Consider the following 18,062-nt stretch of genomic DNA (forward strand, 5'->3'; position numbering starts at 1 on the left):
CGGGCGTGTTCCCATGTCGAGCCACCTCGCTAGGTGAATATAAACACAGTCGACGCGGAGCGCCTGGCAGGAACGAGCGGTCAAGGACACGCGACGTCAGTGATTTATTTTATTTATTTATTTAAGAACATACTGCAGGGCATGGAGGCCCAAGCAGGTGGGGCATAATGTGGTAAAAATATCAACCATACAATAATACAAACGGTAAACAGCAAAAAGCAGAAGCAAGAAAAGAAGTACGAAACAGTGTACGCTAGGCACAACTAAACATCAGCTTCTAATGAACCAAGAGAGTTTAGACAATTTTCGGGTGTGTCGTTCCAATCTTTAATTGTGCGGGGAAAAAAAGAAAATTTAAACAGATTGGTAGAAGCGAACATTGGGGTTAAGGACAGAGAATGGTAATGACGAGTACGGCGAGTAGCAAGGGGTTTCAAGAAGGAACTCCAGTCCAAAGCAAGTTTGCGGTGATAAAGTAAACACAATAATTTAAGGCGGAGAAACTGTCTTCTGGACTGCGAGGTTGGAATTCCGTTGATACGCATGAGCTCGGAAACCGAATCTGTGTGATGAAATCTGTGCGATGAAAGATTCACGCGAACTGGGATCTCCTGAGCCACTTTCGCGGGCCTTTTGCACAGGTGCTATTTCAGCAACCGCTCCTGAATCGCCTGCATCGGCAAACTTTGCTGGCATTGCTATAAAGTTGGCTTTGCCTCAAGGCGTTTGTGCGCGCGACGACGAAGTCTCTATGATTGGCAACCACACACCACCACAGCTGCGGCTGGCCTCAAAAACCAGTAGTGCTACCTGCCGCGTGGGACATAAAATAGTGTCAGTGATAGCTGTTAATGATGTAATTGCAATTAATGGCGCAAAACGAGTGCACTTGCAAAGCGATTTTTCTCCTATAGGTGTAAGGACGGCTATAGGATCCCTGAAGAAGAAGAAGAAGAAGGCTTTTTTCTTTTGAAAAAGTGCGATGGATGAAAGGCCAGCGACATCTAGGGAAATCGCCACAAGAGTCATCATGATCGCGAAGATGGGCGCTCACACCTAAGGGACAACCATACGAAGCGTAAACGCCCGTCGTAACTATTCTTCACAGTAGCGACGGGCGTTTACGTTTCTCGTCGTTGTCTTCTACGTGTGGCTGCCCATCTCCGCGGTCATTATGATCGCGCGGATGATGATCACGATGATCATGATGATCACGCTGACACTGGCTCACTTAGTGCCCTTCGTGGGTGAGGGTTCCGATGCTAACCTTTAACAGCCGACGAGACGTTATAGTCAGAAACAACGACAACAGCGACGTCGTACCGCAATCGATTACACTTTCGAGAATTGCGTCACGTCCACTGCCGGTACGGTCGTCACTCGTAACGTCAGTGCAGTGCCGTGAAGTGAATCAGCAGAGCGTGCAGAACATTGGGGATCCCACGGGTGCAGAGAGACTGAAACGAGCTGAAACTGAAGTTGTTCTCAGTACGTATCAAACTACCTAATCAAACACCACGAAACCATCTTAGCATTTCATGTCTCCGTCGCGAGAGTGTTTGCAATTTACTTTTAAATTGACGCGCTCACAAGCGAAGCATAAGAGCACGCCCGACTCTACTTGAACTGTTTATTAATATTTATTTAAACTTTTAAACTGTTTATTAAACTGTTTATTAACTATTTAAACTGTTTATTAACTATTAATTAATATTTATTAATAATAATATTAATTATTAATACTCGGTAACATTCTTTGCCGAGTACCCCACAGCCAGGACCATGTGACGCCCTGCATTTCCAAAAAAACGCGGACATCGCGGAAGTTCCACCTGTAATCATTGTAATAGGGTAAATTGAGATAATTGGCCCAACGAAATTTTGAAAAAACTAAAAAGCAACAAAATATAAAAAAATTACGGGAAATGGCAAACCGTATAACGCATATACGGATCTGCATTATTGTATATGCGTATATACGCATATACAATAATGCAGATTTCGCGAAAGTTCCACCTGTAATCGCTATAATAGCGCAAATGGAGATGATTGGTCGGACAGGATTTATAAAAATAAAAAAAAACTTGGCTGTAAAGAACTCACATTCAATTCTCTGAATTCTCTTAATTTCTGCTGAATTAAGTTGAAAGAATTTGCTCCGGGACTACGCAGCAGAGTAACCTTCTCGGGGGAACTAGGTACAAACAGAAATCTCTGGCTACGAAGCAGCGCCTCTATTACCGTCCTTAGTGCTGGCAGCGAGAAGATTAGTTTGGAAACCTAGGCGGAAACACGAAGTTGTGCTATACACCACACAAACTTTATGTAGATAGAACAACAGCATCCTTCTTTGCCTACATATCTGATTTGCACTTTTTTGGAATGGTATGTTCCTTAGCCCGGTCAGATTTCGTAACGATACCTGTGCATGCGCCACAAACACGATACTGCACTCACAGACTGTCTCCCACATGTCTTCAAATATGACTTAAAAACCAGCTGGGACACTAACAAGTGTGGGGCATTATTTAAGAATGTCAAGAAGCGTTTGACCCAATCGAACTACTGACCATTGGTGGAAGTGCCGCAAAATCAGAGCGGTAAGGAGACTGGCGTATAGGGCTCTTAAGGGCACAGGGTAAGGCGAAATTATGAAAAAATGGCTTTTTGTTTTTCTTCGCAATTAGGGAAGTTTGGTTGCTTGTGCACATTTTCCATATTCACACTTGCCTTAAAAAGTCATATTTCTCGCTAAAAAACAGTTTTCCCGTAAGCAAGTAGTAAGTGCCCACCTCCTCTTTAAGAGTGTTCTCAGTGTTTATTGTAATTTTTTTCATCAAAAAACTTCCAGTTCCAGATCAAAACGCTTTTCTGGAACCAGCTGTATTAAGAAATTGCTTAGAAACCATTGCGTAGCTGATTTTCCAGCGAGGCCAATCCAAAGACCCTGTTGCACGTTTTTTCCACATTTGTCCTTCGAAGCCGCGCACGAAAAAACATCGTTCACCAGCTTTAAACAAATACCAATTTTAAGGCGTTTGCGTTACGAGGCTCGTGGTACCGTCTGATAAAATAAACGGAGGATATGGCTTATAGATTTATCCCGGAAAAACCCGAATTTGGGCATGGTTTTGCAAAAAAAAACCTGTTTTCTCCCCGATTATCTGTTTGGAAACTAGTACTCGATTTTTACCCCCCGATTCCATAAAATTATAAAACTTGAAAACGAACAACCCTGAATATAGGCCATGTTATATCAAAATATTGCTGCGAAGCATGCCATCTGTTTTGTTTACTTGTGTGTTTTGTTTTCAGCGTCTGGCTGCGCCCGGCTGTGTCTATCTGTGTTCGAAGCGAAGGGCGTGTTCCCTTCCCTTCCTTGTGTATGCCGTGCAGGCTGCCTTATATGATAGGATAAGTGTATCGCCCTATCGTGTCACTGGGGCAGAATATTCTCCTTTACGAGTGTTCTGGCCCTAATTCGCCTGCTACAGAAAGAACTACCAGAAAGGTAAATGCTCGCAGGGCAAACGCCGTGGCATTCGATACGCCGACACTCGCCTGCGCACGTCACTGTGTAGACTTCTCTTCCGCTACTTGTGTATTCTTGGAGTTATTAGCAGAGCACAAGCTCTCTCCAATAAACTTTGTTCATTGGAGCAACCTTCATCGACCTTGGCTACGTGCAATATAACAATCTTAAGATCTCACTGGTGTAAGCCTGCTCCGTGTAAGCTGACCAAGCTAACAACTGTTCACTTCACTTCACTTCACTTTCACTTCAAAAACACAGGCACTGGATGAAATACATTTTTAAAGACGATAGCCTTTCTTGGGCTACTGAAACCCGAAAATTTTGGTCTCTTTTTCTGTCTGTCTGACTGTCTGTCTGTCTGTCTGACTGTCTGTCTGTTTGTCCTGCGATTCAGCCCCCAGGCTAAAACTTAACAAAATTCTTGAACGAGAAGACTATATAGGCAAAACGTTTCTAAACCACTAAATCTGGAAACACACCTCACACTTGTCAACATTGTTCAGAAAAAAAGAAAACATTAGGCATATTTGAGGCAAAAGATCGATACATAACTGGTATTTTCAAGGTCTTTTTGATTAAAGATATATGGCTGCTTGATATTCGCGATCGTAAATTTAAAAAAAAAACGCGCGTTGAAAACAATGTTTTGACCCAGAAATACAAAAACAGCTCGCGAGCGTGCCTAGACCGCGTGGAGGCATTCCAAGAAGTTAAGTAGTAACGGAAGGTTCCAGTAGATGGCGCACGAGCAGTGGAACGCGGGAAATTTGATTTGACTTGAGCAAACCTCCACCGTGTTTGCCGTGGGAGAAGTGAGACGGGAGAGGAAGAGCGTGAGGAGAGGGTGGGGGAGAGGTGAGAGGCACTTGCGTGGCAGTGACGGCAGGAGGTCTTTCGACGACATTTGCAGCAAAGTGAGCAGATATGCGGCCACTTTTATGCGCAATTTCAGCCTTATGTCAAAATATGCTGGCCCTGCGACCTTATCGGTGTAAGGTTGGTTTTACAGGCTGTCTTTCCAACATTGCGTTTCTCCGCACGGACGCAATAAAATCCCGCATCCTATAAATAGACAGCTTCGCTGTAAAAACCACTGTAAACATCGAAGTAGCGTGTGACATCGTTTAGTGCGCTTATAGCGGCTGCGCGGGAGCGACTTCTCCCGGCCGCATCCAGTGCGAGGCCGGACTGTGACGCCCGACGATCGAGAGATGCGCTAAACCAGTTAATTTGAGGTGGTTGCTTAAAGGAGCCATGAAGACAAAATACCAGTTGGGTTTATTAAAAAGACTGCTTAGTCACGATAACAATGATACCAATATCATCGCAATCTTCGAACAAATAATAACGAAGATATTAAAGAAAACGTGTGAAGCAGTCGCGACCCCCTAGCCAATTTCCCTCAACTTTTCTATGACGTCGTGGAACCTTGTCTGCGCGATTGGCGGCCGCCTAACTGACCTGTCGCGACGACACATGACTGGACGTCTGTAATGGGGCCTGTAGTTCCATTTGACCGCATCACTGGAATGCTAACGTGCAGTTAACGCACTGAAAATTATGTTTTATTGTTGGCCCGTATGACGTCATTCTTGCTCATAACACGTCACCATGGCGCAAAATTTGAAAGTTTTTAAATACTTCTTGCTTTTTTTTCGTTAGAAAAACATCTTTTGTGGCTGTAATGGAGCTGAGTGAGATACTGAATCCTAGTTCTTTCAAATTACACGAAGTTGTATTTTCTCTTCATGGCTCCTTTAAGAGGTATTCCGAAAAATATTTTAAAAAATTGGCCGCGTATCTGCTCCTTTCGTTGCAAATATCGTCAAAAGACGATAGTCTTTGTAGTCATTTGCCAAGGAAATCCCCCCTTTTGCTTTCCCGCTCATCCTCATGCTGTTCCTGTACCGTCGGGCTCATCCCAAGGTAAACACACCAAGGGTTTGCTCAAGGCGATTTGAATTTACCGCGCTCCACTGCTACAGGCCGGGTTCCTCGATGCCAGCGCTGCAGTACGGCTGTGACGCGCGTGAATCGAGGCGGCCGACTTCAAGGTTTATAGAACCGCGTGGCCGTGCTCCACGTGCGTTTCAAGCAGAACGTGGAACCTAGCTAGTGGAACAACCGATTTAGCCCTGGGCAATCCCCCCTTGTGGGTGCGTTCCAAAATCTTTGAGGACATCATCATCATCATCTTTCGTTGCTGTTGTCGCGTGATTTTTCATATGCCGCCTGGAAGTGGCGCGGGCAACAGCAGGCGGCGGTTTTCTGCAGTAGAAACATCCATGAATTTTTTTAATAAAGGAACACTAAATATTTCTTGTGTACTAATTTCCTGTCTTATATTTGCGTAATGCCTTGTTCTTGTTCAACAAAGTTGACCAGTATGAACATATAAACTGGGCTTAGACGTTTACCTTTGGCTGTGAGAATATAAGGCTATTGCGCAATATCTACTTTGCTTTGGCCGGGAGGCTGAATCGAGTCACAGACAGGCATACAGACAGACCAAAATTTCTGGGTTTAAGTAGCCCAAGAAAGCCTATCGTCTTTATTGACAAATATGCAAACGGGGTTTTCCTGAAGAGCAGGTTCGCCCCATCCGCCACTGTCGCAGTGACAGTGAGAAGAGTGCACATGGGGTACTAGTACTCGAAAGCGGCGTTAATCTTGGCTCGCCCTCTTTGACGACTTGTGTATCCCCGATTGGGAGGCACGTTTGCTGGTTGCGCGCCTCCAGCAGGAGCTTCGGACTTTAACGAGCTGCGCGTAATGAGAAATGAGCCAGCAGTGGCGCATCTGACGCGCGGAGATTCCTCTGGCGTTTATTAGATTTAAAAGGCGCCCGGGAATAGTGCCCGACGTGGCTGGGACCCTGAGAAATGGATGGTGCGGGCAGCCCTTGCCCCTATCGACCAACGCTGGGTGCCAATTGAGCCCGCGCCGGGACCCCGAGGGGGCCGTATGGGTGGCGCGCGGCCGGGGCCCGCAGGGGTCGTTACTTCGGTCCGCCTAACGGGGCCCCCGGGGCCGGCAGCAGCGCCGGCCGCGGGGGTCATTTCCGAGCGGGCCGCTTAAAAATGCCACGCTAGGGAAATTCGCGCGGCCATATCCGAGCACGCAAGGACACGCGCGGCCACGGGCGCTGGCCGCTGCTCGCGCGTCCCCATGGGGCCCAAAGGGCGCGCTTCTTCGCGCCGCGACCCCCGCGCCGCCGCCGCCGCCGCCGCCGCCGCCGACCAGCGGTGCGCGCCGCCAGAAATGACTCCCAGAGACCGATCGGCGCACATCTGCAGGCCAAGGAGCGCTCCGGATTGTTCTCTCCCGCATACCTTACACTGCGCGGCCGACCCACGGGAAATTGGAGATACTGATAGGTTCGGCCCAGGGCTCATCGCCGCCAGCATCGCGCGCGATGGCGGCCGCGCTGGTCTGCGGGTTTCTCGGCACGCAAGCTGCAGGCCCCTTCGGTGCAGTGCAGGCGAGCAGTGGCGGCTCGGGTCACGGCACCTTCCCGAGAAGCCCACTGGCATTCACCTACCACGTCTTCTCGCAGGCGTTGCTCCTTTGATCTACAGGTCAATCGCGCCTAAAGCCCCTCAATGCGCGGTGGCCGGCAAATGTCATAGCAGGAGCTAGGGCACACTTGCCACCACCCCTGGGGGAATCATCATCATCAACATGAAAACAGTTCATTGCATTGTTTCGAGAGCATTATACTCATTGTCAGCACGTGCTGCCAGGTACAATATTATCTGTTTATATCGGCCGCTAGCCCACGATGATGTTCCCTATGGCGCGCAAAATATTTATGAAATAATCTCTACACAAGAGTACTGTCTCTTACAAAACAATTAATTACCGACGCAATCAGGGATAGAAGCTACGGGTTCGGGTTCTCACTGGAAACAGCACTTTTCCCTCCTTTTTTTGCCTTCGTTGAGTCACCTCACAATATAGGTCGGTAACAGGGTGTGACAAGCGAGATAAAAGAGAAGGCCAATGCCGTACGCCGAACAGAGCACATCAGTGTTTCGAAACGAGTGACTAATATGCGAATACTTATATGGAGAACTAGCTTGTTCTAGAGCATAGCTATCACAGGGCTATGATTGCTTAGTCCTTTTAAAGATAAGCTTGTAGCTAAGGTGCGTAACACCAACACTGAACCCATATCGTGCTTCAAATAACATTACCGTATTTGCTAAGTGATCTCATTGCGCGCGTTAATTGAAGGCAGTCGTGTTAAGGCAGGTGGGAAATATTTTAGCTTGACCCGTCTATCTACTCTCTTAGTGCGTTTTCTGAGAAGCCCCGCCACAATACCACCAAAAACAAAGGGCATAAGATAAAACGAGTATGTCGAGAGCTGGTCAGCTCTGGCGAAGAGGAAGATGTATGAATATATGATTGTTTTGTTGCATTAATTCAAGGATGCGTTTAAGAATCACGTCAAATGTTTTATATAAATAAATAAATAAATAAATAAATAAATAAATAAATAAATAAATAAATAAATAAATAAATAAATAAATAAATAAATAAATAAATAAATAAATAAATAAATAAATCCAAATACTTTTTTTTTTCAACGCGCGTCTTTTTACAACTCGCTACAAGTCGGCAGCCGTCACTGTGGCTAAAGCGCCTGAGAAAAATGCATATGTTTGTCGACTCAAGGTCAGAACGATGTCAAAAGGAAAGGCAGTCTCCGAAAGGCCTTTCGCCCAATATGATGACTTCATCGTTCCTGCAATGCGTCTAGGTTAGGGTTCTTTTCCTACCCAGGTTCATATCTGTACAGTATGTCTTTGCAAGCGGAATAAGCGAGGCGCTCCAGAGTGGTATAGCAAGGGAGCCCGATGAATTGGGTAAGAGAGCTGGCCGATCGCGATTCTCACCACCCGTCCATTTCTCCGTCCAATCGGTAGTCCTTGAATTTTTATCGCCCAGAGTGATACCTATAGGCTGCAGCAAGAGCTTAGTTGTTCCGCTCAAACATTTACTTCACATGTATCAGGATTGGGTGGCCACAGGAGCTCGCCCATCTACAGGCCACACAGCGTCATCAAATTACCCTCTACAGTTCGTTCCATCACCCTCTGTTGGCCAGGCGTGGCGAAACTGGAAATCTGTTGTTTCGCTATGAGCGGCTGCACTTTGCAATGCTAAAAGCGTTCTTGCGAGCCAGGGGTGGCCTATTTTAAGGGCGGTATATGGAGCCTCCAGCCCCGTCCGAAATGTTGCCTACGTCAAATGAGACCGATGAATGTAAGTGGCCAGACGTTTAAGGAGAGACCCTGGGCATGCAAAAGATGTCTCTTCCGTTGTGTGTTTTAAGGCGAAATCTTTGTTTTACGGAACGCGTGAGGTGCAGAAAAACGTGCAGAGAGTCTGTGGTACGCAAAATCGGAGGGTTATCCGGGTAAGCGTGGGCCAGGAAAAGGAAACAGCCGCGCCGGAGAAGGGTTCTGCGAGCATGGCAGAGCGCGCGCCGGGAAGGGGAAAGAGCGGAGAGTTCCGAGAAAGGGCGACAGACCGTAGAGCGTTCGGTGCGCGTTTGGCACACGTCGGGTGACGACGCACCTGGCCCTAGCCGCGGCCGAGGAAGCGGTAGAAAAGTATAAGCCGCGGCGGAAGAGAATAGAGCAACTCTAAATGCCGCTCGTCGTAACCCGCGTCAGGAGGATGCGGCTATGGATGAAGCTACGGCAGCGGACCGACGAGAGCAACATGATAGCCCAACAGCAGGTCGAGGTCGAGGTGCAACAAGGTCGGGAACTGGGCTAGTTGGTGCACATGCATTATGATGGAACAGCGCGAACTTCACGGAACAGGCTCGTGTTGTGTTCTTTTCCTGTCCCGTTAAGTTTGCGCTGTTCCGTCATAATGGATCAACAGAAGGCCCAACTAGGTTTTCACCTTCACACTCTTAGAAAATTCTGAGCATCCCTCGTAATTTTTTGTGAAATTCCATGCATTCCGTTTATACCGAGCGCGGATGTTCCGTACTATTGCTTACGTCGGACAGTACTAAGATTCTCTTGAAAACCCCTCGTAGGTGCATAGGATAGTCATGTATTTGTATCGAACTAGGATCACCCCGTATATTTGGCATATTTGCACAGCAGGCCGGACACTTCACTCGACACTGTATTCTAACATACGTGCTGTAGCGCTAAAGACAGCCTCAACCAGCGCATTTGGTGAATGCATTACCTTGGCAGTGTTGCTGTCGGTGAACCCCGAGGGGTTGGAGCAGTTTGCAGAAGCGTGCGGGCGTGCGTGAGTATGTGTGTGCCTATGGATACTTTTACATTCACGCCATATCGCTTTTTTTTCTCAGAACGGCTACTTTCTAGACTACCAAGTAGTCGCTCTATAGCGACTATCAGGTGTGTTCTCGTTCCGAGCTAAAACCGGCCATAATCAGTGGCCTTTTCAGCTGCATATCGCTGACGGCACTTTCTATGAAGGATATAATTAAACGCTTGGCTGTTTCTTCCTTTGATCAAAAACTGAGCCAGCAATGTCGACTCGGAATGCGGCTGTAGCCGTGTACTGGTGAAAACTTCGAGCAAGTGTTAGTTGTCATTTCTCCCAGTTTTTAAAGACGATATAGTCTTTCTTGAGCCACTTAAACCCAGAAATTTTGGTCTGTCTGTATGTCTGTTTGCCTGTCTGTCGGTCTGTCTGTCTGTTATTCGATTCAGCCACCCGGCCAAAGTGAACTAGGTCTGCCCAATAGTCTTATATACTCACAGCCAAATCTGAACGTCTAAGTCCGGTTTATATGTTCATACTTGTCAACATTGTTGAACAAGAACAATACATTACGCAAATATATAACAGAACATTAATACACAAGGAATATTTACAGTGTTCCTTTATTAAAAAATTCATAGATGCTTGATTTTTGCGAAATAAAATACTACATCCACTGCAGACAAAAAAAATGACACTGTCACCCGCTGTCGCCCGCGCCACTATATATAGCTTCTGGCGGCATTTTAAGAAATCAAGCGGCAACAGTTACGAAAGGTCCCACTAGATAGGTTCCACGTTCTGCTTGAAACACGTCGTGGACAAGGGCAAAGAGGTTCTATAAACGTTGAAGTAGGGCGCCTCGATTCACGCGTCTCCGCCGTACGGCAGCGCTGGCATCGTAGCATTCGGCGTAGAGCAGTGGAACGCGGTAAATTTAAGTTAACTCGAGCAAACCTTTAGTGTGTTTACCGACGCAAGAGGAACGACATAAGAGGTGAGCGGGAAAGCGAAGGGAGCCATTTACTTGGCAAATGTCGACAAAGACTATCGTCTTTTCTCGACATTTCCAACAAAAGGAGCAGATACGCGGCCAACTTTTTTTTTTCTCTTTTGCTTGCCACTGAGCCACCGCGGCGGGTCAGTAGAATCGCGTTAAAACCAAAATCGGTTGAACGGAACTTCCGCTTAAAGGGGCCCTGAAGACAAAAAACAACTTTGCTTAATTTGAAAGAACTAGGATTTAGAACCTCACTCAGCTTCATTCCAGCCACGAAAGACATTTGTTACCGAAAAAAAAAGCAAGAAATATTCAAGAGTCAAATTTCGCACTACAGTTATGGGCAAGAGTGAAGTCATATGGGCCAGCACTAAAAACATAATTTTCAGTGTGTTAACTACACGTTAGTGTTCACGTCATGCGATCAAGCGGAACCCGAGGCCCCACTACAATCGTCCAGTCATGTGTCTTAGCGATGGCTTAAGCCGGCAGCCGCCAGTCGTACAAGTAAGATTCTTTGACGCCATAGAAAAGTTGCCGGAAAGTGGTTACAGGGAGCCGTCACTGTTTCACATGTTTCCTTTAAAATCTCCATTACTTATTCGAAGTTTGCGATAAAATTGGTATCTATAAAATTCGGACAAAGCAGTCTTTCTAATGAACCAAAGTTTTATTTTGTCTCCATGGCCCCTTTGAGTGCAACAAACTACTCGCAGTTGGTTGGCAAGGCAATGTAAAAAAAAAAAATCTCGTTAATCGGAACTCAAATTATCCGACAACTCTTAAACGAAACAGAAAACAGCCTCAAAACCGCCACTGTATACTTGAGCCATGCAACGCGGTACATGTCACTCTAAGGTTTCCGCCTCCGCCGGTTTCCTGGTTTTTCGCTCACTCCGCTCACCGCACTCGCATCTTTTCTCTTTTACTTGCAGTCGTGGTTTGCTTGCAGCTGTGTTAAGGTAGGGTAAATTCACTGAGCCTTTGTTAGAGCCTAGACACCACCGACTGCAGTGCCGACTCTGATGTGCAGGTAGAATAGGCAGTCTACATGTTGAAAAGTTTCTTCCGACGAAAAGAAGGTTTGCAAACGTTTCTGCCCTTCCTGTCATGTGTGGGTGGCTCCATTAAACACTGTCGAAACGGCTAAAACGAGCAAATATTGCTTCGTTTTTTGGAAGGCGATAAATAAATTGTCGCTCCTACTGGATTTTACAGGCGGACTGAGTAAGCGGACTATTAAATTTTAACAGCGCAGCTGTCTAAGCTTAAGCTTGGTCCAATGGCGTTAGCAAAAAATACCAAGAGAAAAACTGCGAAACCTGTAAGGGTACTCCACCGCAGATAGGGTATTATAACAGTTAAGCCGGCTTTCGCGCCTGTTCGAATGTGAGCACAAGGGACACATGCGTATGCGCACGGCTTACTAGACCATTTTTTTAAGTCTTTGTTGGGCTACTAAACCCAAAAACAAAAAATTGGCTCAGCCTGCAGTAGTGGTGCAAAGCTGGAGAAACAGCGGAGCTAGGGGTCGACCTACCTTCTTCCCCCCTGAGATCCGCTGTCAGTGTGGGGAACCGACCGAAACGGCCGCGTAAAGCCCGGCTAAACTTGCCCTCACCTCTCAGCACTTAGCCTAGCCTAGCAAGAACACCACAACACCTCAGGAAACTTAGCAAAACCGGGAGAAGCTAGGTCGATCCCTAGCTCCACTTTTTTCCAGCTTTGCACCACTAGCGCAAGCTGCGCCAATTTCTTTTAATTACTGCAGTACTCGAGGACAGAAAAACCATCTACCGCGTATTTTGTGCGTTAAAGTTTGTGCCGACTGTGAAACGTTCTCCTCATTACCTAGAGTTCACTTCGCATATGCTGAACCTACTCTCTCAGGACGAAACTTCTGATAAACTGAACATAATTTCCAGGTACCTTGGGGCTCCGTTTAACCACAGTGTACTGTATATCCGACATTTACTTTAAACTCTGCACATACGGGTTAGGCTGTAAGCTTCCGGCCTCCAGGGAAATAGGGGTGAAATTTATGCACCCGTTAATCTTAACCCCCACCCTTCCCCCACCCAGCAATACAGACGCACGCTTTGGCCACACCTCTTTCACTATACTTCAACGTGCCTAGAAATCACTATCCGGCTATGCCACTGTTGCGTACTGTCCTCGCAACTTCCTTTAGCACAAAGATAAACTGAGGTAGTGGATGCATTCCACTCCTCCAGCTTCGCATTTCACAGTTATGTAATCGAGGAGAAGGGTCCCATGCATGGAGTGTGAGAGAGACGGGGACGAGAAATCATTAAGAGCGCAGCATGGGGCGTTTCTAGAATCCAATCATTTCCCATGAAAGCAAGCCAGTTGCACAGGCCACGCATTTTCGTGCCTAACCGTGCCTTCCTCCGACGGCACAGCCGACGAGGACCCGGACGAGCTGGAAGCGAAGGAGGAGCGCCGCTGCGAAGTCATGCCGATGGACAGCCGGTCGGACGGAGCCGACCGCTCGCCGGACGACTCGTCGTACAGCCCCGAGGACAGCCCGCTCGACGGTAAGAACGGCGCCGGCCGTGTACGGGCACGACCCCTATACTGCTCACTCAAGTGCCATCGTTGTTCCCGGTGTCAAACAAAACAGACCCCAAAATGCGACCTTGGTGTAAAGTTTGAGCGCGAACTGAGCGGCAGTTCGCTCAGGAAAAAAGTTCAAAGGGTTGCAATTATCGTCGTACCACCCTGCATAGCAGCAAGCAGCAACTACCGGGTATGAGTTAGAGCTTAGGCCTAACGTTTCGCTTTTAAGTCTAGCGTCATCCAACGCACTTTAGTGGTATGTGCTACTGTGGGGGTATGCAACACTTCGCTAGGACAACAGCTGTCGGGTATGCACCAAAACTTAGGCGTTGAGCTCTTACGTCGGCAACCACCACCCCCGCTTGATGAGTACTTTTTCTAATGAGCGCCAGTTTACGTCGTCAGACCTCACAGCAAGACGTTAGGCCTAACGTCCCATGTTTATAAATAATGTTAGGGGGAATCAACTTTCAGCCAGCCAAACCACATGCCAAGCAACGTCACGTTCATTGTACGGCGAGCTGCGGGTACCGATTGACGGCGGTTAGACCTCAAAACATAACGTTAGGCCTAACGTTGGGCCTTCGCATAACCGCGTCACCCCCTGCCTCATGTGGGCGCCAACCTCTGCGCCAGGGACTCATAAAGGAAAACATACGGGTGGCCTTACCAAGCCACGAAATAGGCTTATAATACTATCGCACAAAAGCAAAAACGCCCGTGTGTAGGAGATTTCGGCGCACGTTAAAGATCCCCAGGCGGTCAAAATTTATCCGGAACCCTCCACTACGGCGCGCCTCATCGCCGCGTTGCGTCGGTGCGTTAAACCCTACAATAAATTATAAAGACGGCGACAAAGTTAAGGGACCAACGCACACACGATGCACACATATTGCGCCTCTTGTGTGTTGTTTTTACGATGCAGTTGCACAAGGTAACATACCAAGTTGTCTAATCATGGACTTTATTTGGCTCTTCTCATAATCCTGTCCTGCATATCTGTCCTGTGTCCCGCCTCGCTTGATTACATAACTGTTTCGTATCTAAAAATTCAAATGCGGGGTTCGGCATACAAAGCAACATCTGGGCTTCGAGACACCCAAATGTGGAGGACTCCGGATAATTTTGGCCTCGTCGTGTTTTTAAATGCGCCCAAAACGCCGTGCACACGGGCCTTCAAACAATTGGGGCGGGCCCACTTTGTGAAGGTTGAATCCAGCGAAGCTCTCGTTTTGCCCACAGATGAGCCCCCATTCCATGCATGTGAACGCTGGACAACAAGCCAAACAAGTGCGCGAAACAAAGCACGATTTATATACCGCGTTGAGGTCCTAAGGAGTGAATAAGACAAAACACGTTTCTTTGTCATTTGCGATCGAGCATACTTAGTTAATTACCTTGACTATACTAGACTAAACTAAACTAGACTAAACTTTGACTAGAGAGGGGAATAAAGTTTTATCCTAAAAACATGGGGCGGTCTGTTTTCCTAGAATCTCATGCATGGACAGCAGCCGGGAATACCACGACGTATAACACTTCTCTCTGAGCTACCTAATTATTACAAGTGAACAAAACTTGGAGATGTAATAGTGTCGCCTTAGCAGCCAATTTTCATGTAATTTTTGCTGGAAAAGCTTTGATACAGAAAAAGTTAGAGCCGTTTTCTGTAACCATACTCGTCCCGTAAATGTTCTTTTATTGACAGCAGACATTAATTCTCTAACGTTTACAACTTCACTGGGAACTAACTAATTGCGACAAGGGGATGAAACTCGGTGGAATGGTAAAGTCGTCTTAGCCACCAATCTCCATAGAATTTTGGGGGGGATAGTTTCCATAAAACAAGCGTTATAATCGTTTTCTGCAGAGCATTGGTGATAAAGTTGGCTTTGCTGCAAGACCTCTTTTGGGAACCGTCCGGTGACCTAAAAAACTATCGGGGTACCTAAGCAATTGTTAGCTCGTGTGAATGCGGAACCTCATCTGTCGCTGAGTGTGTCATTGAGTTTTGTCGCTTGGGGCGAAATGACTCGATTTGTGCTGGACATGGGCGGGAGGAGGGAGAGGGAGGGGGGGAAGGGAGCGCGTTGCCAATCTGCAGCCACTGCAGTGCGTCGTACTCGCTCACTCTGCCTATCGCGTTGTCGGGGGCTTGGTGGTTGAACATTGTGTCACTGTGGGCGGTCGCATATTCCCACTGCGTTGCGAAGGCCTCGTACTTCGTCGACATTGCAGTGGCCCCCCCGCTCATGCTTTGCTGTCTCACCCGATGATGTAGACGCGCGTTTGAAGTAAAGATGGTGCAGTTGAAAGATATCTCAGCACCTTTCAATACCAAGATGGAGATGATAGTACGACTATATGTGTCAGCATCCATGCGATTACAAAATGCCCATTTTTCCGGAACATTGATTGCTGTGCACTCCTTACTGTGTATTTATCGAAGTACGGCTGGCAGCCGCAATGGCCTCCATGCATGAGTAGATGACTTCCGAACTTGCCTTTCAATAGCTATGTATGCTCACTCTAATGTTAAATGATCGTTGATGCAGTACCAAGATTGAGTAGCTAAAAACATTCCGGCAACAAAAACAGAAATAGCACACGTACTTCGCTTCCGGAATAACCTCATACTCGAGAGAGAGAGAGAGAGAGAGAGAGAGAGAGAGAGAGAGAGAGAGAGAGAGAGAGAGATGGTTTTTAATGAAACTGACGCCTTACTTGCTATGCCAGATGATCAAAAATTGATGATAATGAAAACTAAGATGACGACGATGATGATCATCCTAGCATCGTTGGTTAGAGGTTTCATAGGCACTGGTCCAGTCCTGTATTTCTGAGGAAAGCCACCAGATATTTGGTCGCACGGCCAGGCCGTTTAGAACACGACCAGAGGACAAACACATCGCTCAAGTGCAGTCTTAGGGAGAAAGGCATTCCTAAGGATACATTCCGGGCGCTGAAAACCACGCACATTCACAGATCAGGTGGTTTACATCATCGCGCACGTTAGAAGGTGAGAAGAGTGTCCCCACTCTGCTCAGTAGCCTGTTGAAGCTTGAAGAAGTGCCTAGGCTACATCCAACCCCATCCGGTGTAAAAGCGCTTCGTCATGCTTGGTGAGTCCTTGCGGTACCTTTAAATTACAGTGGGGATCTGTGCATTGAAGGGGCGCGTACTCATGCGGCGCCACGGTCCACGAAGATCATTGTGTGCTCCAGGCAGCTCTTGATGATGCGTAATGGTTCCATTCCCCATACTCATATAGCTACACCCGAACGGGTGAGATATCAAACTTGTGCTCAAAACAAATTAAAGGTGTGTGTTTGTGCTTAGTGGCGCAAGCGCAGCAAAGGCCAAACAGAGTCATTCTGGTGATCGTAGGTCAAACTTAATGAAAGACTAATTTGGTTGATTGGGGGGTTTAACGAGCCGACGCAACGCAGGCGATGAGGCGCGCCGTAGTGGAGGCCTCCGGATTAATTTTGACCACGTGGGGATCTTTAACGTGCGCCGAAATCTCGTAAACACAGGCGTTTTTGCTTTTCGCCTCCATCAGAAAGGGGCCGCCGCGGCCGGGAGTCGAACCCGCGACCTCGTGCTCAGCAGCGAAACGCCTTAGCCAATGAGCCACCGCGGCGGGTAATGAAAGACTAATTTAGTGGCTTAACAGAGTGTAATGCATGTAGTGCAAATAAAGTGATTCTTGGTTGTATAAAGTCCATAATTAAAAGTAAAGCCAGTAATGGCAGATGATATGAAGATAATAAAAATTGCGAAATGTATGGATGATAATAAACTGTCTTTTTGAAAAAAGCCAATATGAGATAAAAGTCGTAAATTCCTTTATGTGCAAACATGGGATCGGTCGAAAGAAATGGTATATATAACTTTGCCACAATCGAAAAACTGCCTCGTCAGAATAACACTCATGCCAGTTTTAACGCGAACTTTAGTCAAACTAGTGGCGTACTAGGAAAACAGAATTAAGGGTTGCGATTCACCAGGTACTTTTCCGTACTTTCCTTGTGGCGCAATATGTCTAATTTGCGCGAATGGCTGATGCCGAGCACTTTAGTATTTCGGCGTAAGTCACGAGGCAGCTTCGGCCGCCCCCACACCCCAAGCTCACCAGGGCTGAAGCAGTGCTGTATAGACAATTACAGACAAACTCTGTGATAACTCCGGTGCTGGCGCAATATGTGTGTCCAGAAGTGTACGAAAGTGTGCTGTGCAGTGTGTGCGCGAAAACGAAGGCGACCTTGGCCCACCTACTGTGGGACTGTGAACTAAATCCAGTGGAGGCAACCGCCTCAACGCATTGGCCGGACGATATCACAAGTGCTATGGACTCGTCTGACCACTATGTTCAACTCCGGGCAGTCCAGCGGCTCGAGGCTGCTCTTGCAGGGCAGAAGCGTAGGGAGGCGCCGACGGGAGGTCTGAGGGATCACACCCGACGACCCTCCGCGCGTCGACCTCGTAGACGCCCGCAAGGCGTTGTCTCAGGGACGACTTAGGAAACGTCAAGGAGGGGGCAGGCCCTGAGTGGCTCCCGCCCACCTCCCCCCGCAGGACAATTCAATAAAGTCTTTCTCTCTCTCTCTCTGATGCCGAGCAAATTAACCGATTACCTAAATAGCTTTGTGTGATTGCAGCTGGAGCTCATATTATTTGAGA

The 18,062-nt window shown here is 47.3% G+C and overlaps 1 protein-coding gene across 1 annotated transcript in view; it reads left to right on the forward strand.

The window, feature by feature from the left end:
* Positions 1–18,062, forward strand: part of L (zinc finger protein Lobe) — a 203,644-nt gene that overhangs the window by 16,842 nt on the left and 168,740 nt on the right. The window contains exon 2 of the mRNA XM_077686806.1: positions 13,223–13,357. Coding sequence (XP_077542932.1) covers positions 13,223–13,357 — 135 coding nt within the window. The remainder of the gene's footprint in view (positions 1–13,222; positions 13,358–18,062) is intronic.

The sequence above is a fragment of the Haemaphysalis longicornis genome, unplaced genomic scaffold, assembly GCF_048455015.1.
Source record: "Haemaphysalis longicornis isolate Haplotype H1 unplaced genomic scaffold, Haemaphysalis longicornis Haplotype H1 scaffold_1, whole genome shotgun sequence".
Classification (NCBI taxonomy): Eukaryota; Metazoa; Arthropoda; class Arachnida; order Ixodida; family Ixodidae; genus Haemaphysalis; species Haemaphysalis longicornis.